At 64.3% G+C, this 19713-nt stretch overlaps 2 protein-coding genes across 5 annotated transcripts; both read left to right on the top strand.

Moving 5' to 3' along the window:
• The first annotated feature begins 249 nt into the window (after nucleotides 1–249).
• LOC141949467 (phosphatidylinositol 3,4,5-trisphosphate 5-phosphatase 2-like) lies at nucleotides 250–11786 on the top strand. 3 transcript variants are annotated; one of them, XM_074883116.1, is made up of 29 exons: nucleotides 256–310; nucleotides 420–574; nucleotides 756–1212; nucleotides 2409–2472; nucleotides 3190–3328; nucleotides 3408–3558; nucleotides 3652–3792; nucleotides 3926–4013; nucleotides 4407–4493; nucleotides 4732–4845; nucleotides 4927–5035; nucleotides 5236–5342; nucleotides 5517–5619; nucleotides 6175–6371; nucleotides 6671–6788; nucleotides 6893–6989; nucleotides 7149–7287; nucleotides 7404–7503; nucleotides 7864–7952; nucleotides 8384–8465; nucleotides 8556–8645; nucleotides 8747–8863; nucleotides 8957–9045; nucleotides 9259–9346; nucleotides 9507–9662; nucleotides 9813–9897; nucleotides 9976–10480; nucleotides 10758–10978; nucleotides 11117–11786. In XM_074883116.1, exons 3-29 carry the CDS (start codon nucleotides 1076–1078, stop codon nucleotides 11247–11249), a joined length of 3546 nt encoding a protein of 1181 aa, XP_074739217.1. In that variant the 5' UTR covers nucleotides 256–310; nucleotides 420–574; nucleotides 756–1075; the 3' UTR covers nucleotides 11250–11786. The 3 variants fall into 3 exon arrangements, with proteins under 3 accessions (XP_074739218.1, XP_074739216.1, XP_074739217.1); XM_074883117.1 differs by having other exon boundaries at nucleotides 250–574; nucleotides 10758–10876; XM_074883115.1 differs by having other exon boundaries at nucleotides 250–574; nucleotides 3652–3796; nucleotides 3930–4013.
• Nucleotides 11787–12851: 1065 nt separating this feature from the next.
• On the top strand, nucleotides 12852–18986 carry P2RY4 (pyrimidinergic receptor P2Y4). 2 transcript variants are annotated; one of them, XM_074883112.1, is made up of 2 exons: nucleotides 12852–12983; nucleotides 17263–18986. In XM_074883112.1, exon 2 carries the CDS (start codon nucleotides 17279–17281, stop codon nucleotides 18401–18403), a length of 1125 nt encoding a protein of 374 aa, XP_074739213.1. In that variant the 5' UTR covers nucleotides 12852–12983; nucleotides 17263–17278; the 3' UTR covers nucleotides 18404–18986. The 2 variants fall into 2 exon arrangements, with proteins under 2 accessions (XP_074739213.1, XP_074739212.1); XM_074883111.1 differs by lacking the exon at nucleotides 12852–12983 and adding an exon at nucleotides 14708–15741.
• The last annotated feature ends 727 nt before the right edge of the window (nucleotides 18987–19713 follow it).

Here is a 19713-nt window from a genome sequence, read left to right as displayed (position 1 = left end):
CTGCTGTCCCACACTGCTGGCGGTCCCTTCCCCCAGGGTCCTGCCCAAGGGATGGGGCTCTCCCCCCTCCATCGCCCCTCGCCCCCGGGGCAGATGAGCAGCGGGGAGTGGGGTGGAGGCTGAACCCCAGCTCCAGGACTGCTGCTGCCTGCACCCTGCCATGCTCAGCCTCGCGTGGCCACAGGCTTCCCCCCATGGCGGGGCTGGAGCGGGAGGAGGAGCGAGGAGGCTGGTCCCGGCGGCGGGGAGAGCAGAGCGCAGAGAAGGAGGAAGAGCGCAGGCGGCCGCCGCGGTGCCGAGCGAGCGAGCGGTACGGGCTACTGAGTGGGTGGGCCTGGCCAGTGAGTCCAGGGAGTGGGGCCAGCGGGGTGGGTGCTGCCAGACCCCACGCTGCCGCCCCGACGGGCAGCGCGTGCCAGGCAGGGGTACCGGCGTGCCCCGCGGGAGGAAGCCCAGAGCGACCAGAGCAGCATCGCGGCTCTGCTCCTGCTTGGCTGCACCCCGAAAGCTCGGCTCGTTGCCAGCAGCACCCCGCCAGAGCCGCAGGAGCCCCGCACCGTGTCTGCGAGGGACGGTGAGTGTGTCGGGCCAGGTTTGGGCCCCCGCGGGACACCGGGACGCCAGCATGGCCTGGACTCACCGTGCACTGGGGCAGGATGGTGGCCCCAGGGCTGGGGCGGCAGCACGGGGAGATCCCTCCCGGGGGAAAGATCCATTCGCTGAGCTGCTGCTCTCTGTCCCCGTGCACGCTGCAGGCTGGAGCCTCCTGGGATGAGGAGCAGCCAGACCCCCCGCCTCCACCAGCTGCCCCCCCCGTCCTGCTCCTGCCACGCTGCCTGGCTGGGGGGCACTCTGTCCCCATGAGCATCACCTCGGTGGCTGCCCATCACCCGCCGCGACCTCCAGCCAGCAACTTGCTCGGGTATCGGGGGGGACTGATCCCCCCCACAACACCCCCACTTTCGCCTTCCCCGGCCAACCCCGTGGGCCAGCTGATGGCCAGCAGCCGCTGCTGAGCCCGGATGCGGAGCCGGGACAGGGACACAGCGCAGCCGGTGTCCTGTCACTTCGGAGGATGGCGGCAGCAAGCTGGTACCACCGTGACATCAGCCGGGTGGTGGCGGAGGAACTGCTGGCCAAGGCCGGGCGGGACGGCTGCTTCTTGGTGCGGGACAGCGAGTCGGTCTCGGGGGCATATGCCCTCTGCCTCCTGTGAGTCACCTGCCTGGTTTCTGCTTGCGGCTTTTCCCTCCTGTCCCTTGCCGGGCTCCCTCTGTCCCTCTCCCCGCGCCGGGCTCCAACCACAGCAAAAACCTTCTGAAAAAACCTTCTGTGGGAGTGCTGGTGGGTGCCAGCTCTCTGGCACAGGGGGTTTTTGGGGTGATCCCCAAGTCGGCCCAGGGGAAAACCCCGTGTCCCTGGGAGCAGGCGGCAGCCTGGGCCAGCAGCCCTGCGCAGCACTGGCGTTGCTGAAGGGACAACCCAAAATCCAGGGCACACCAAGCCCTTTTGGGCCGCCCGCCATCCCGGCCCCGTGCGTGGGAGAGGCCGACTCGCATCGCCCTCCCTCTGCAAAAACAAACATCCCCTCTCCCTCCAACCCCCAACGTGGCCGCATCCGGACCGTGACACCCGCTGTTAACATCTCAGCTGCCGAGACCTGGGGGGTGCCTCCCCCCACTGCCCAAGGGACCCCTCGCCATCCCCCCACCTGGAACCAGGCTGACAAGCCCCCTGCGAGCCCCTGGGGCTGCCTGCACCCTTCCTTGCTGTCTGCACCCCCTTCCTGCTGCCTGCACCCTTCCTGCAGCCGAGCGACACGTCTGCAGTGGGGAGCGCGGGGCGGCGCCTCGGCGGGTTTGGCAGGATGCCACCCCCTTTCCTACGCCTGGCCTGGCCCGGTGCACTGCACAAATTGCAAACACATGGTGCCGAGGGGCGCGGGGCACGCCGGGGGGTTCAGCCAGCAGCGACCCCGGCTCTGCCTGTGTCCTGGCACCAAGTCGGGGGTCGGGGCGATGCCATGCAGGATGGTGGCACGAGCTGGGATGTGCAGTGGCCTCAGAGCGCGTGTGACCGTGCTGTCACAGCCGTGGGCTGAAGACCCTTGCTGCCATGCGGAGCCACAGGGCCGTCAGTGCCCCAGCGAGATGTGGTTGGGCCCCGGCGTGCCATGGCTGTGGCCACGGCCACCGCAGGCAGCGGGAGGCTGTGCCTCCTCCCCTGCAAACAGACCCAGAGCTGAGGGTGATGCTTTTATTTCCAGCAGTGAGAGCTCAGTTCCTCTCTCTGCAGAGGCGATGGGGCGTTTGCGTCAGGGCTGGGTGCCGGGCACCCCCCAACGCTGCCACATGCCCATGGCGTTGTGGGGGGGTGTGATGGGGGGACCCTTGTCTGCTCTCTCCCAGATTCCAGCGGCATGTCCACACCTACCGCATCCTCCCTGATGACGAGGGGCTGCTCTCAGTCCAGGTGGGTGCAGCGGTGGGTGCCCAGAGGCTGGGTGCTGCTGGGGTGCGCTCCCTGCCCTGGGTAATATCACTGGGTGCCACTGGTTGCAAGCTGGGGCACAAGCAGGATGCAGGTGCGAAGGAGTCGGGGTGCTCATCTCCCCCCCCAGCCCCCACGCAGCACTGGGGGAGGTGGCATCTGCGCCCCGGCACACGACCGAGCGGTGCGGTTTGCTTTTTGCACGAGCTGCCTGTGACACCCGGCACGGCAGGATGCGAGCGCTTTGCAGCCATCCCCCTTTGGCTGCCTCCCTGCCAGCCCTCCCGGGGTGGCACAGCAAAACCCTTGTCCCCTTCCTGCCCACTGTCTCCTGCCCCAGCCTGGCCACGCAAGGCTGACCCCCGTGATGTCTGTCCCCACGATGTCTGTCCTGGCTGCCAGCTCAGCCTCACTTCCCCTCTTTGCTATCACTTCAGGGTTTCTCCTCATCCCCCTAAAAAGAGCATCTCGGGGGTCCCTGGGGAGCATCCCCATCTGCTGCATGAGGTGGATGTCTCCACGCTCCCCCCGCATTACTCTGCTGCCCAGCAAGGGGCTGGGGTGAGCTCCCCGTGGGGTCCTGCTGGCACATTTTGGGGGCCAGACCCACTCGATGCATCAGACTGCTCTGTGCCCTGGCACACAGAGCTGGCAGAGTGGGGGGATTGTGATGATTTTTCCCCTCCTCTGCTTCCCCAGACCATCCAAGGGATCCAGGCCAAGTGCTTCCGCACCCTCCCTGACCTGATCGGTGCCTACCAGCACCCCAACAACGGGCTGGTGACACCCCTGCTCTATCCCGTGCACCGGGCGAGGCAGGCGGCCGACGAGGACTCGGGTGAGCCAGGGAGGGTCGGCGGGGGCCGCTGTGAGCAGGGAAGGGGGTTCCCACTGAGCTGGCTGCCCTCTGCCCACAGATGGGGAGGACGGCCGAGGCGGTGGGCAGGCGGCGAGTGTGGTGTCGGCCGGGGGAGCCGGAGCGGGCCCGTGGCTCAGCGCTCCCATCGCCGGCCGCACCCACATCCCGCAGCAGCTGCACCAGAGGCTGCAGGAGCAGGTTCACAGCAGGTAACGCACCCCTGCCCGATGGAGGGGATGGGATGGGCGTGGCTTAAAGTGTGGGGGAGAATCTTTCTGAAGATGCTCACCCCACCCTTACAGCCCGGCCAGTGACTTCATGGGCTTCATGGCCGAGTACCTGAACCACCACCTGCAGCTGGACCTGGAAGCGCTGCGCCACGGGCACCCGCAGCTGCGGCATCTCAGCACCGCACTCGTCACTGCCTGCCGGGCGCTGCACAGGCGAGTGGCCCTGCAGTGACACCCCCCGGGGCCACCCACCTTCGTCCCCGACCCCTTCGTGGTGGCTGAGCGTTGCCACCGAAGCTGGGGAGATGCCTGAGCTGGCTCTCACCTGCTCCTCTCCTCCTTGCAGTGAGATCGACTTCACGCTGGCGGGTCTGGAGACGCTGGCCAGGGTGTTCGACCCCCCCACGTCCCCTCGTAGCCCGACCAGGGAGCAGGTGAGCCCCCCCCCGGGCCCACCACAGTCCCCAGCCACCTGCAGGTGCCTCGTCGTGTGTGGCTGGGTGCAGCTGGGCTGCGGGGGAGTCGGTTGGGGTGGTTTCGGTGCCTGTCGGCACCCAAAGGTGCTGCACGCCCTGTGGGGCTGTCGGATGCTGGTGGTCACTGGGTGCTGCATGTGCTGGGGTCCCCGCAGCTGGCAGAGGGGACCTGTGGCCTGGGTAGAAGTGGGGACTTGATCCTGCACCCAGTCCAGGACACAGTGGTGGGGGAAGCTGCTCCCTCTGCCAGACCCCAGGGACCCCACCACCACGTCTTGGGGTGCAGCCTGGACCCATGGGGAGGAATCCACTGGTCCAGTGCCACCTGAAAATGTCCCTCCTTCCCCTCAGGGTCTCCTGAGCAGCGATCCGGACCTTGAGCTGCTCCTCAACAAGATATCTACCGTCAATCATCTCCTCTCTTCGCTGGAGAAGAAGGTGCCTGCCCCTCCTCCCCATCATGCTAGGCTGGGTGCAGGGGGACGCATGGCCACTGGGGGACCCGTGCTGGGGAACCTCACTCCGCCCCAGCAAACCCCTCACCTAAATTAAACCCTCTGGCAAAGCAAGCTGCCAGTGCTGGCACAGCCCCCTTGGAGCAGGCCAGGCTGGCACAGGGTGCCCAGAGCTCCCAGTTAGCCCAGTACCCCCAGACCGGTGCCCATCTCTCTGGCAGGTGCTGAAGTCGCTGCAGGAGACGGTGTCGAGGCACAACCTGGCACTGCCCAGCGTGGCAGCGGCCCCCCTGCCAGCCGCCAAGCCCCTGGCCGTGCAGAGCTTTGAGGTGAAGGTGGGGGTCCCAGTGGGGGTCCCGGCGTCACTGCAAGTGTGGGGGCTGACCCGGGAACCGCGTCCCCATCCTCAGGTGAAGGTGGGCAAGTCGCAGCGAGTGGCCCTGAGAGTGGACGTGGAGTTGGGCACGGTGGCCATCACCAAGAGGGGCAGCGGGTCCCCGGAGGAGACCATCCCGCAGGACAAAAGTAAGGGGTTGCTGACACCCCCCCACCCCGCCACTGCTGATGGGGCGCTGTGGGGCCATGGGATTCCCCAGTGCAGGCCTGACGCCAGGGTGATGGCCTGCAGAGCCAGGTGCACCCCCAGCCCCATCCCAAGCCGCCTGCCACCCCCATGGCAGGAGGTGGGGGGTCACCGCTGCCCCCCCCCCATGCCCGGTGTTCAGTCCTGCAGCTGATCAAATACCAGAGCGTGCAGAGCAAGGTGAGACTGGTGTACGACCGGGAGCCGCAGCGGAGCCTGAGCAGAGACTTCGTCTTCCCCAGCGCGCGGGTAAGCGGCACTGACTGCGCTCACAGGGCGACCTGGGGAAACACAAAGATGCAGCACAACCCTGCAAGCCAACGCCTACGCCTAGGGGTGATGGCTCCCTGATCCTGCCACCGGTACCTCCTGGGGTGCTCCGGCTCCCCTGCAGGACCCTACGACACCCGTATCATCCCACAGAAGCGAGAGGCTTTTTGCCAGCTGCTGCAGCTGATGAAGATCCAGCACTCCAACCTGGACGAGCCTGACCTCATCTCAGTGTACATCGGGACGTGGAACATGGGTAAGGGATCAAGATAAAGGTCGCGTTGTCCTGGGAGGCTGCTGTGGATTGGTGTGAGCCTGGGTGGGTTTTAGGAGGTGAAGGCTGCAGGGAGCAGGAGCTACAGGCTTGGGGAGGAGTGGCCGGAGAGCTGCCAGTCAGAGAGGGACCTGGGGGGGTTGATTGCCACCCGGCTGAACATGAGCCAGCAGTGTGCCCAGGTGGCCAAGAAGGCCAATGGTATGCTGGCTTGTATCAGCACTAGCGTGGCCAGCAGGGACAAGGAAGGGATCTTACCCCTGTACTCGGCACTGGTGAGGCTGCATCTCGATGAGTGGGTTCAGTTTTGGGCCCCTCACTCCAAAAAGGCCCTTGAATGACTTTTCCAACCTCGATGATTCTGGGATTCTGTGATTCTGAGCTGCCTCAGGAAACCTGAGGTCCGAGCTGGGTGGGAGGAGAAGGTTGGAGATGCTTCCCATCCCCAGTGGCTCCTGGAGAGGAGCAGGCTCTGGGGCTGGGGAGGAGCTCGAAGAGCCTGGTCCCCGTTGGTGACCCACCGTTCCCCGCCTGCAGGCAGCACGCCACCACCCCGCTCCCTCGCCTCCTGGCTGACCTCGAGGGGCTTGGGGCACACCCAGGACGAGACCACCGCCTGCATCCCCCACGACATCTACGTTATTGGCACCCAGGAGAACTCCCTGGGCGACCGCGAGTGGGTCGAGTTCCTCCGCGCGTCTCTCAAGACCCTGATGGCCATCGACTACCGAGTGGTAACGGCGGGGCGCAGCCTGGACCCCCCTCCCCCGGCTGTGCCTGGGGAGGCACCCGGGGCTGAACAGGCTAAAGACATCTCAGGGTTACCAGCACCCATCGCACCAGGGCTCTTACCCCCAAACCCAGGGTCCTCGCCCACCCCAAATGCAGCCCAGGGAACCTCCTCTGGCCCATGGACCCCCCCCCAGGAGCCACCTTTCAGGGATGGGTTGTCTGACCTTGCTGCTTCTCCCTCCCAGTGGGGTGGTGTGGGGGGAGCAGGCAGACTCATCCCCCTGCCCCCCTCCCTGCACAGGTCGCCCTGCAGTGCCTCTGGAGCATCAAGATCGTTGTGCTGGTGAAGCCTGAGCACGAGCGGCGCATCAGCCATGTCCACACCTCCAGCGTGAAAACTGGGATTGCCAACACACTGGGTAGGGATGGGGATGGGGCAGGGGGGGATGCCTCAGAGTGAGGGGGCAGCCTGGGGGCCATCCAGGCTCCCCTCCAGAGCTCAGTGCCCGGCACATCCCTGCAGGGAACAAGGGAGCTGTGGGCGTCTCCTTCCTCTTCAACGGGACCTCCTTCGGCTTTGTCAACTGCCACCTGGCCTCCGGCAGCGAGAAGACCCACAGGTGATGGGTGGATGGGGCTGCCTCGGGGCAGGCGGGTGTCCTGGGGAGCCCTGAGGGGCTGCGGGGCTGTCCCTGTCCCCCTCCTGTCCCCACCCAGCAGGGGCAGGATGAGGAGGTGTCCCAGGGGTGGCTCAGGCAATGCTACTGTCTCCTCCGCAGGCGTAACCAGAACTACAGTGACATCCTGCGTTCCCTCGTCCTGGGTGACAAGCGGCTCGGGGCCTTTGACCTCACCCTGCGCTTCACCCACCTCTTCTGGTTTGGGGACCTCAACTACCGCCTAGACATGGATGTGCAGGTGGGAGCCCCCAGGCACCGTGGCTGAGGGGAGGGTGGCATGCTGGAGGCAGTGCCGGTGAGCCGCAGGGGGCGAGAGGAGCCAGGGCTCACCGTGCCCCCCCGCCCCTGGTGCAGGACATCCTTGCCCATATAACCAAGAAGGAGTTTGAAGCCCTCCTGGCTGTTGACCAGCTCAACTTGGAGAGGGAGAAGAACAAGGTGTTCCTGCGATTCAGTGAGTGCGGGGGCAAGGATGCTGCTCCCTGCCCAGATAATGGCACCCAAGGTCCCTGGAGACCTGTCCCAGTGCCACCTCCAGCACACCGTGGTGCCCTGTCCTGGCACAGCTCTGTGCCAGGGACCAAAAGTCCAGAGGGATCTTGACGTGCACCATGAAAACCTCCCCCCCAGGACAGGTCCCTGGGCTCTGTGTCCCGAGAGCATGCAAGCACGGAGACAGTTGGAGGTGGCTGGGCGTGCCAGCCATCAGTGTGAGCCCCGGATGGGGACCATGACACCCCACGGGGCCTCTCCCCAGCCCTGGGGACAGGCAGGGAGGCTGGTCCCTATGTCACCTTGGTGTCTTGGTTCCCAGGCGAGGGTGACATCTCCTTCCCGCCTACGTACCGGTATGAGCGGGGCTCCCGGGACAGCTACATGTGGCAGAAGTTCAAGCCCACAGGGGTGAGTTCCTGGAGCCTCCCACTGAGCTGGGGGACATCGCTGGGGGACGGGGACAACAGGCTTGGACGGTGCCAGGGAGGGGCTGCGTGGTGATTTTAGGCATTGGAATGGGCTGCCCAGGGCAGGGGGGGAGTCCCCATCCCTGGAGGGGTTGAAGAGTCGGGTTGACCCAGCGCTGAGGGATCTGGTGGAGTTGGGAACGGTCAGTGTGAGGTTCATGGTTGGACTGGAGGAGCTTCAAGGGCTTTTCCAACCCAGATGATTCTGCGATTCTGTGATGCTCAGTCCCCACACCTCCACCAGCCTGTTCCCTCCCCAGAGAGGGTTCAGGTGGGAGGGAGCTTACTTTTTGGGGTGCTGGGTTGCTTTTCTGGGCTGGGAGGAGCCACATCCAAGGGGGCACTGAAGCTGGTGGCTTTCCCCATTTTTAGATGAGGATCAATGTCCCTTCGTGGTGCGACCGCATCCTGTGGAAGTCACACCCAGAGACCCACGTGGTCTGTAACTCCTATGGTGAGTTGGTGGGAGCCCGGGGTGGCTCGGGGACCCCTGAGTCCCCAGAGCTCAGGGACCGTCACCCACCTGCCCCTTCCCACCATCCAGGCTGCACTGACGACATCGTGACCAGCGATCACTCGCCTGTCTTTGCCACCTTCGAGGTGGGAGTGACATCACAGTTTGTGCCCAAGAAGGGTAAGGGGTTGGAGGCCATCACCCCCCGTGCCCAGTTTGGGGCGAGTCCTGGCCGCGGGTGCTCAGCCGGCGCACGCCGACCTGCCGGTACCTGCCTGCAGCTCCCAGCTCCGGCCCCGAGCCCCTGGCCTGCATCGAGTGGGAGAGCATTGAGGTGATCGTGAAAACCACCAGCCGCAGCAAGTGCTACATCGAGTTTCATTCCTACTGTCTGGAGGGTGAGGTGGTCACGGGGTGTTGGGGTGCTGGGGGTGCGCCGTGGGGGTGGGCTGGCCCTGGCTGGAGCTGTGCCCCCCGCTTTCCCCTGGCAGAGGCCCAGCGGAGTGGGGAGAACACGTCCCAGAGCTGTGACATCCCCGGCTTCCTCCGGTTGGGCTGGTCTGCAAAGCATCTGCCTGTGGTACGCACCAGGGTGTGGGGAAGGTGCTGGCTCCCCCCGAACTCTTGAGCATCCTCCTCCCTCCTCTTCCCCATCCATCCCACTGGCTCCATACCCTGAGTCCCAAGGGGTTCTGGAGGCTGTCATCGTCCCCCCCCAGGACAGAGCCACCCCTGTGCCACCCAACTTTGCGGCAGCCCCCCCTGAGCCCCCCCCCTCTCTCTCTGCATGCAGCTGAACCCCATCCTGCCTGACCTGGAGTACTTGGGGGACCAGCACCTGCTCCTCAGCATCAAGGGTGTGGAGAGCTGTGAGTCCTATGGTGCGTGCAGGACAGTGGCCTGAGGGGGTGCCAAGCATAGCCCCTGCAGAAGGGACCCTAGCACCCACCCCCGCTCCGGGGTGCCGTGGCACACAGGGGGACTCACCCACCCCCCAAGCTGCCCAGGTTGGGGTAAGGCAGGCGTGCGCTGTGCCTGCAGGCGAGTGCTGCATCGCCATGAGGTCGATGATCGGCAGCATGGCCCAGCAGTTCGAGACCTTCCTCTTCCACCGCGGGGAGGAGACAGGCTCCATGCGGGGCTGGATGAAGGTCCGAGTGCCCAAGGACAGGTGCAGCACCCGCGAAAGGCTCTACGGTAAAGGCGGCCACGCACCAGCCCCCTCCCAGTGGCCTGGCCACAGGGGCTCAGGGCCACCTCGGGCATGGGCCGTGCCCGCACTGCCCTCCTGGACCCCCGGCTCTGCAGTGTCGCGGGGCGAGAGGCCAGACTTTGATGCTTTTGTAGAGTGGATCAGCTTCGAGGAGGAGGAGGATGCTGAGCCGGCGGCAGACGCCCCGACGTGCCCCAAGCCACCCCTGCAGCGCCTCAGGTACCCCAGGTGGGCTCAGCCCCGCCATGAGCCTGGGCCATGGGGTGATGCTGAGCCCTCTCCCGTTGTGCTTTGCAGGAGCCGACCCCGCAGCCTCCCTGAGCCAGCTGCCGGCTACACCAACCCAGCCTACTTCATCTTCGAGGGGGTCCCCAACATGTGGGTGCCGGCTCCCAGTGCTGGAGAAGTCCACGACAAGCAGATGGAGAGCCCGGCTGGGGGCCAGCGGCGCCGGAGCCCCCTCGGGGCGCGGATCCCTTCACCTTCAGAGGAAGATCAGAGGGGTGGGTGGCCCCGCTGTGTGCCAGGGGGCCCGGCCCGTGGGTGCCCGCTCAGCCCCCCTGGCGTGGGCCGGCAGAAGAGACCCAAATCGGCCATCCTGGCAAGGGACACCCCGGGGCTGGGCGACTGCTCGCTGACGGCGCTGCACATGGCCACCTGCCTGAGCCAGCTGGACCGGGTGTCTCCCGAGCTTTGGAGGGACAGCCAGAAGACCCACAGCACCCTGGAGCCGCCACCGCGGCCCTGCCGGGAGGTGCCGAGGTGCACACCGGATGCTTGCCAGCATGGCCACCCTGGAGAGGTACCGCTGTGATCCCTGTAGGGCTCTGGAGCTCAGCCGAGGGGCTTGGGGAGCTGAGGGACCAGAGGGGACTTGCTTGTGGCCATGGGGCCACCAGTGGATGTGAGGTCCCATCCCCATGGCAGTGCCTGATGGAGCCACTGTGGTGTGGGCAGTGGGATATGGTGAAGGTAGAGGAGCAGCAGCATGCCCCGTTCATGCTGGGTGAGGACGGGAAGGTAGGGACTTCATGGTCCTGGTGCCACGCTGCTGGCACGTGTCCTCCTTCTCTCCCCAGTGGCCCTGCGACAGGGGCGAGCGGCCCCACGGCGTTGGTGGGTGCCTGGGCCACCTCGGCTTGAAACAGGATGAGGAAGGGCTGAAGGAGCATGGCTGGGACCACCTGGAGATCTTCAGGTACCCCCAGGCCCTGGAGCTCAGAAAGGGGAGCACCGTGCAGGCCGGCTCCTGTAGCCCCAGGGTGCCTGGCAGAGCCCCCCGCCCCGAGGGGGAGGAGAGGTGAGCCTCGGGGCAGGGATGCAGCAGAGCAGGGGATATCAAATCCCCACATCTCCACGGCTGCCCCAGGGCCCTGTGGGGTCCCCGCTCCCTCTCAGTGGGTTCCCCAGCGCTTGCTCCCCCTCGCCCTGTGCTCAGAGACATCACGGAGCGGGACCTGCTGGAGGCCGGAGTGCTCAGCCCGACCCACCCTCGGCTCGTCCACGGCAAGCTTGGCGAGGGCACGGCAGCGAGCCTGCCACAGAGACCCGACCTTGGACACAACGTCTAGAGCACCTGTCCCTGCTCCAGCACCCGTCTGGGGTCTCCTCCAGGGAGCTCCCGGGGCAGGCAGAGAACTCCCGAGGAGGCACCCAGGGATGGAGCTATTGGCCACGCTCCGACACACCCCAGCGAGAGACTCGGTTGGACTCTCAGGAAGCTCCTGTGGCCATCAGGACTGACACTTCCTGCGTCTCGCCGCCTGTCCCCATCCTCCCTCCCCAGAGCAATGGAAGGATGGTGCCACCAAGGAGGGATGGGGGATGGGGAAGGTGCTGAGCCCACCTGGCAAGTGGGGACCATGGGGTGCTTTGGATCTCGAGGCTCAGCCTCTTCACGTGGCCAACTGCAGCCTGCAAGGGCACGGGGGCATCGGCAGCCAGCCCGGCCCCGCGCAACCCTCGTGCCTTTGGCCTCGGCTCCCTCCTCCCCAGCCCCAGCCCTGGTGGGATGCATTCCCAGAGGAATTCTCCTACAGCAGCCGCTCCAGAGGCTGCGAGACGTCCCTTGCTCGCCCCACCCAGAATAAAGTCTCAGGGATGCTGGGGTGTGTGTGTGCAACGCCTGGTTCTGTGCAGGGGCGAGGAGGGAGCGTGCCGAGCTGAGCGGGGTGGAGAGAGCACCAGCTCCCGGTGCCCCAGCTGCTCCATGACCATTGCCCCATGCTTCCCACCGTTTAATTGGGGACCCTGCACACCCCAACCCTCAAAGCTGCCCTTGACCAGTGGCCGGTGCTCTCCCTCTGTGCCCAAGCTCCCCCGGGGCTGCCCTCGCACCAGCCCCCCAGCCTCTTGTGCCTCTGCTCCCCCCAAGCTGGCCTGTTTTTGGCCACGGTCCCCCACATCTCAGGGTGCACCCATTCGCTCCCAGCATACCCCATTCTTGGCAATGCCGATGTGTTTGCCCGGTACCCACCCTCTGTTCACAAAAGAGTTAAACCCCCAGACCCAGCTCTGCAGGCGGTGGGGGCACATGCTCCCCCCAAAACACGGGGACACCCAGACCCAGCGAGACCCTGGCTGCTGCGACACCCAAAGTGGCCCCAATTTTGGGGACACTATGCCCAGGCTGGCCTCAAGGTGGCAGTGGCCACCTTTATCCCCAGGGTTGCCCTGCAGGGTTGGGGTGCCAGCAGGGCAGCACCCCGGGGTGTGGGCACTGCCGGGACCCGCGTGGCCCCAGTAGGACAGGGAGGCTGCCCGGGGGTGGGCAAGGGGCCACGGTCCCCATGGGCAGGGGGACGGGGTCCCCACAGACGAGGGGTTCTGGCCCACGTGGCTGAGGGGCCATGGTCCCCATGAGGGAGGGACCGTGGTGGTCCCCATGGGTCCCCAAGGGTCTGTGGCCCCCCACGGGCAAAGGGCTGTGACCCCACAGGTAAGGCCCACAGATCTCACATTTGGGGGGCTGTGGCGGAGGCTGCACCTGGCCCGAAGCCTGCGAGGGTGATGGACTGGGAGCGCAGTGGGGCCCAGCCCTGTGGGCAGCCCCTGGGGTGGGCAGGGATGCGGGCAGAGATGCAGGCAGGGAGGCTGTGGGCTCCTGCCCCCGCCTCCGCCCGCCTCCAGCCCTGCCTCTCCTGGGCACTTTGCTCCCAGCAGCGGGAGAGCGGGAGCGGGCACACGCGGCACGGCACGGCCAAGGGCAACCTGCAGCCCCTCCGGCATGGCCCCCTGCCCCGCGGGGTGCAGGCGCTCCCTGGGGGACCCCTGTTCCTGAGAGCCACCCCAGCCCAGGACTGCAGGTGAGCCGGGGCAGCCCTTGCTTGGTGGAGAGCAGGAGCTGGGATGGCCCCGCTGTGGCTCTGGGGGGGCCCTGTGGGGAGCAGCTTTGGCCCCTCAAGAGATGGAGGTGGGATCCCCAGGGCTGGAGGGATGTGGGGTGGGGGTGAGGCAGTTGTCCCCATGCTCCACCATCCCCCAATCCCTCCGTGCATCCTCCTCCCTAACACGCCGCTGCCTTCCTCCATCACCGAAGGCCTTCATCCTTGCAGTGTGGCTACCTCCTCTCCTTCATCTTCCTCTCCATCCCACTTATCACTGTCTCCTCACAGGCAAAGCTGCCGCGGCTTAGCCCGATGCCACGGGCTTCTGCCCTTCCCCAGGGAGGTGGAGGGACAGGGACAACCCACCCAAGGGTGAAAGAAAACCCTCACCCCCCACCCAGCTGAGAAAAGGGGTCGCCTCAGAGCAGGGGACGTGGTGGGCAGCGAGGAAAGCACCCGACCCCGCTGGTGTCTCCAGGGAGAAGGCACCAGCGCCCCGGCAGCGCAGGCAGATCGTGCTTTGGCTGCTCTCGCAGTCCAAGGGAAGGATCGAAAAGAAATTAGGTCACGCTCCCCTTGTGCCGGGGCTTTGGCTGCACGAACCACGTGGCGATTAGGGACAAGGGTCCTTCTGCAGGATGTTTTGCATAATTTCCCCTTGTTTTGCAATTTCCGAGAGCTTAGGCGAGAAGAAAAGCCCTGTTTTTCCCGGGCGCCAGCAGCAGCCGGTCCCAGGCTCACGCAGCCCCGCATCCCTTGGCAGCTGCTCGCTCCCCGACTCGCGCGTCCCCTCTGTGAAGCTCCTGCCCGCTACACCCCGATCCCCGACTGTCCTGTCCCGACCTGCCAGCGGACAGGACTTTGGCTCCGGGGCAGAGTCTGCCTTCGGCGCTGCCCCACTCATTCATTTCATCGGTGCTTTTCTGACACCCCCCCCCGTAAATCCCCAGGGCAGGAGCCTTGGTCAGCTGCTGGGGCACCCCAGGCTGAGGGCCCCCTGGGCTAGGGGTGGCCGCCGGCTCCCTCTAGGGCCGGTGCTGGCCGCAGGGCCAAAGGACGGATTCAGGCTGGGTACGGCTGCGAGGCTGGGAGCCAGGGCTGAGCTCCCGCTCCTGCGGCAAAGAGTCAAGGCAGCACGTGCCCCCCCAACGTGCAGCCCCGCGCCTGGCCCCTGCCCCTTTCCACTCTGGATGGCTGTGCAGGTGTTCTACAGGACCCCTCACTGCTTCCCGGGGTACATGCCAGCCCGCAGGCACCGTCCCAGGGGATGTGCTTGCCACAGGCAAGGGATTGCCCAGTATCGCAGCCCTCGTGCATCCACAAAACAGGCAGGGCAGGAGCGGGCATCACCTCCCCAGCTCCACGTCTGTTCCCTGCTGTGCCTCCCACCTCCCACTCCGGCAGCGAGCCCGAACGCTTGGCTCAGACCTCACCGCGGTTGTGGTCGGTCCCTCCTTGAAAAGCCGACGCTGGGGAGGCTGTGGCCAGGGAGAGCTTTGCTGGGGACGTCAGCGAGGAGCAGGAACGGGGCTGGTGGTGACGTGTCCTCGGGGTGGACTGATGTGAATCAGTAATTTAAACCACAGATTTTGATCATGACTAAGATGAGGAAGCAGGAAACCTGTTGAGATAAAGCTTGCTAAATGTCATCTCTTTTTTTTGCATTTTTATTTTTCGGTGGTTACCCCCAGAGGAAGCTTGCTTAGGAACAGTTAAATCACACTGCTGAACACTGACCGTGCTGGGGCTTTATCAGCTGCCAGAATCTGCATACCTGTGCTCTTCTCCGAGCAGCCAGCAACCACACAGCTGCTCAGGCTTTTTCCTGATGCATTTCTCACACCAGATTATTATTATTTTATTTATTGGCTTCTTCATATCTTAGCTGTCTGCTGACCCTATGTCATGGGCATTGGCTTTGGTCACTGAACCCTGCAGCACCTCCGCTCTGGTCAGGCTCAAAGCTTCATGCTCTCTTGCACTCAGAGATTAGAAGAGGAAAACAAACCTCCTGGTGCCTCCTGTCCTCAGCAGCATCGCGGCTTGAGGAGACGCAGCCACTGGACTGGGACCAGTGTGACCAGCACAGCACCCCATGGGACCACCGCCAGCACCAGCGCTCGGGGGCTCAAGGGTTTCCTACCAGCTGTTTTTCCCTCCCGGTTCTGGGAAAACAGAGTGAATTCTTCCCACTGTTAATGTTTGATCAGGACCTGCCTGTTGCTCTCTGAACTCATCCCTGTAATAAAGCCGGGCAGCTGCCTGCACCGGGGAGGAAGCTGCAGGGTGTTTAATGGGAGTCCGAAGCTGTGGCTCAGCCCAGAATGCAAACAGAGGGCATGGAAGTGCGTGCGGCACGGAGGGGCTGGTCCCGCGGCCACCCGCCTGCCCATCTGCCTGCTGATGCAATTATCATCATCTCTGTAAACTCAGGGATGTCTCTCCAGGCGAGGCTTTGTCGGGAGAAGCTGGATCACAGCTCAGCTGACCCCACAGATACACCTGACGGGATGTTCCGGCACTTGTCACGAGGAGCCATCAGGCTGCGTGGGGACAAACAGGAGGGGGATGATGAGGGAGCCAAGGGGTGAAGGAGCCAGAGAGGATGTAGCCTTCCACCTTGTACCACCACCACCAGCATCCTGGTAACACACATCATCTCCCTGAGCCTCCGTCCTGGTGCCCATCACCCCAACAGAACCAGGAGCCACACCGCTGTTCCCTCTGTCAGATACAGGTTTGGCTACACCCTCATCTGCCGGCAGCACGGCAGATACTCCTACTCCCAGGTTACTCATCCAAGCATCCATCCTCAGCCAGCAGAAGCAGCCACTCCGAAATCACTTTGCCAGGGATGGAGGCGGGTGTGGAGGGGCCAGGGCACAGGCAGCCCTCATCGGTCCTTTGCTGGACAACCCGATGGTGGCAAGAGCTCCTTCTTCTACAAAAAGGATATTGAATGACTCGAGCGTGTCCAGAGAAGGGCAACAAAGCTGGTGCAGGGTCTGGAGCACAGGTCTGATGGGGAGCGGCTGAGGGAACTGGGGGGGTTTAGTCTGGAGAAGAGGAGGCTGAGGGGAGACCTCATGGCCCTCTACAACTCCCTGAAAGGAGGGTGCAGAGAGGGGGGATGAGTCTCTTGAGCCAAGGAACAAGCGCCAGGCCAAGAGGGAATGGCCTCAAGCTGCGCCAGGGCAGGGTCAGACTGGCTCTTAGGAAGTATTTCTTTGCAGAAGGGGTTGTTGGGCGTTGGAATGGGCTGCCCAGGGCAGGGGGGGAGTCCCCATCCCTGGAGGGGTTGAAGAGTCGGGTTGACCCAGCGCTGAGGGATCTGGTGGAGTTGAGAACGGTCAGTGTGAGGTTCATGGTTGGACTGGAGGAGTTTCAAGGGCTTTTCCAACCCAGATGATTCTGTGATTCCCTCCGGAGGAGTGGGCTCTGAACTTCAGACATCCCCAGAGGCGAACACAACCCTTTGACAGCTCACCCTCACACCTCAGCCCTGGGGCCCGATGTACCAGGAGGATGCAGATCCCAGGCTTTGATCCCAACGCTGTGCGAGGGGAAACATCCTGCCTGCCTTGTGAACTTGCACTGTCTTGGGCTGGGACTTGGCTCCAGTGCAGCTCCTCTCCGCAGGGCTTAGATCATCCCTCTCCTGTGGAGAATACCCAGCAGCTGGAGGCCCCTCACCGTCCAGGGACGCTCTCTCCCAAAGGCTCCTTTAACAGCCCCCTGAGGATTTCTCTGGGCCATAATATTCCCCTAGACAAGCCTTTCTTCTCCTCCCGCCTTTCTTCTGTCAAGGAGCCCTCTGGGATGAGCAGCATTGTCAGGATGGTGCCAATTAGGCTGAGCCGGCTTCCAAGAGGCTGTGCTGGCACCGGCCGGGGGCTGCTGTTGCTCATAAAGGTCTCATTGTTCGGCTCGCCATGGGGCTGCTTCCCGGCGGGGCCGGCGCGGTCCTCTGTCTCAGGCACGCTTCCCGGCTCCACGCGGCGCTGGTGTCACTGCGCGCTGCTCAAAGGGATGATTAATGGGTGTCATTGCGGGGGCTGCGAAGGGGAGGATTTGTCAAGCCTCCCTCAGCTCCCCGCGAGGCCCGAACGCGCGAGCTGAGAAAAACCAGAGAACCATCAAAGTGGCCGGAGCTCCTGGAGGGGGGGGGAAATCTGGCATCTTTGGCTCCTTTCCACGCTTTGTGCCTGACAATGGTCGGGATCAACGACTAATGCGCTTTTATTAACTGCTCCCCTAGATCTGGCTCGGAGAACATGGCCACTCCAGTGAGGACGTTCCCAGTTGCCCTGTGGACACCGACGCTGGCTCCCTGGCCAGGAGGAAACACCACGGCAGTGGCAGAGACAAAGTGCGTCTTCAATGAGGAGTTCAAGTTCATCCTGCTGCCCGTCTCCTACAGCATCGTCTTCGTGGTGGGTCTCGCCCTCAACTCCTGGGCCCTGTGGATGTTCATCTCCAGGATGAGGCCCTGGAACGCCACCACCACCTACATGTTCAACCTGGCTGTCTCCGACACGCTCTACGTCCTCTCCCTCCCCACCCTGGTCTACTATTACGCTGACCGCAACAACTGGCCCTTCGGGACGTGGCTCTGCAAGATCGTGCGCTTCCTCTTCTACGCAAACCTCTACAGCAGCATCCTCTTCCTGACGTGTATCAGCATCCACCGCTACGTGGGCATCTGCCACCCCATCCGCTCCCTGAAGTGGGTGAAGACCAAGCATGCCCGCATCATTTGCGTGGGTGCCTGGCTCGTTGTCACCATCTGCCTCATCCCCAACCTCATCTTTGTCACCACCAGCTCCAAGGGCAACAGCACCCTGTGCCATGACACCACCAAGCCTGAGGAGTTTGACCATTACGTGCACTACAGCTCCTCCGTCATGGCCCTCCTCTTCGGGGTCCCCTTCCTGGTAATTGTCCTCTGCTACTGCCTGATGGCCAAGAGACTCTGCAAGTCCAGCTTCTCCAGCCCTGGCTCTCGAATGCCCTCCTACAAGAAGCGCTCCATCAAGATGATCATCATCGTGCTCAGCGTCTTTGCCATCTGCTTCGTGCCCTTCCACATCACCCGGACCATCTACTACACCTCCCGCTACTTCCAAGCCAACTGCTTGACCCTCAACATCATCAACTTCACCTACAAGATCACTCGGCCCTTGGCCAGCATCAACAGTTGCCTTGACCCCATCTTGTACTTCATGGTTGGGGACAAGTACCGTGGGCGGCTGCGCCGGGGGCCAGCCCACCGCCTCCGACCCATGCCCACGTGTGAACTGGCCCTGGTATCCCCCTCCACGGACAACGTCGTGGGTGGCAGTCACGCTGCCAGTGACACCCGAGGGACAGGGACAGCATGGAGCGGAGGCGGGTGCTGAGGGGACAAAGGGGGTTCCAGTAACCTCAGCCCTGGTCTCCAGGAGTTGCAGCCCCTCTGGGCTCCATGTGGGCACCCTGGCACCCCCGGGTCCCCAAACTTGACCTGCCCCTGCCCAGCCTTTGCAGGAGCAGAAACCACAGGGCTGAGGGCCGGTGGCCACAGGGCTTGTCCCAGCCCTGCCCCGGGATGCTGCAGGAGGAGGGTGCGGGTGCCACTCAGGGCAGGACAACCGCCAGGCACCCGTGGGAGTGGGGAGGATGCCAAGAAAGCCATTTTGAGGAGACAGGCTGGTGTCCCATCCCAGGGCACTCCTGGGGACACGTGGGGGCTGACGCGTCCCTTGAGAGAAGGGACACTGGTCCCTCCCTGGGCACGCACAGCCCTTCCACTCTGCTGAACAACGACGTGCTGTGACCAGACTGACCCAGGGACGGAGCTGACGCTGGGCCCCCCGCGTACCTGGTGAAGGCTCTCGGAGATGTCACCATCACACTCCTGGCCTTGGGAGAGGCGGGGAGGGAGGCGGCATGGGGCACTCGCTGCCCGTAACCCCCTAATAAAACCCTTTCCCCTTTCCCTACACCCAGACCTGTTTCTCCCTGTAGCACAAGGAACGGGGGACAAGACGCCCACCCTCGCCCCAGAAAGCGTTTGAGAGCAAAAGCCACCCAGTGCCCCGACACCAGAGCGAGGAGCCAGCATGGTGACATCCGTGGTGACGGAGAGTCCTCTGGAATCTGCCTTTATAGGTGTTTGCTTTCCAAATGTTTACCCAGCCCTTTTGTTTGACCAAGTGCCTGCGCAGAGAGGAGCAGGCGAGAGATGACTATCAGCGCTGGCGACAATCCCCCACCACCCCCAGCCGGGGACGGGACGGGGCTGTCCCCACCACGGAGACCCCCATGAGTCCTGCCAGGGACGCCCATAGCATCATTGGGGGGGGGTCACCCCCCAGTCGTGGCACCAGCCCCATCCCACCAGGAGTTGCCCAGGTCAGGCGGGAAGGGAGAGGGGCCCAGGGATGCCATGTCCCAGCCCCACAACCCCATCCCACCAGGGAGTGGAACCCAGAGAGAGGAGGAGACCCCCACCCTCCTCCCCAAACCCAGTTAACCCAGTAAGAGCAGCTGCTGCCCCTCACCTCCTGTTATGTCCGACATGGTCCAGGTGGACCCAGGAGCTGCTTGGTTGCACCTGAGCAGTGCAAAGGTCCCTGCCAAGGAGATGGGACAACCAGGGAGGGGACACGGGCAGGTGGCATGTCCACCTGCACAGGGAGCATGGGGATAGAGCCCCAGCACCACCGAT

The sequence above is a fragment of the Strix uralensis genome, chromosome 13 (assembly GCF_047716275.1).
Source record: "Strix uralensis isolate ZFMK-TIS-50842 chromosome 13, bStrUra1, whole genome shotgun sequence".
Taxonomy (NCBI): domain Eukaryota; kingdom Metazoa; phylum Chordata; class Aves; order Strigiformes; family Strigidae; genus Strix; species Strix uralensis.
The sequence above is the reverse complement of the archived record's forward strand: the minus strand, read 5'-3'. Positions and strand labels throughout refer to the sequence as shown.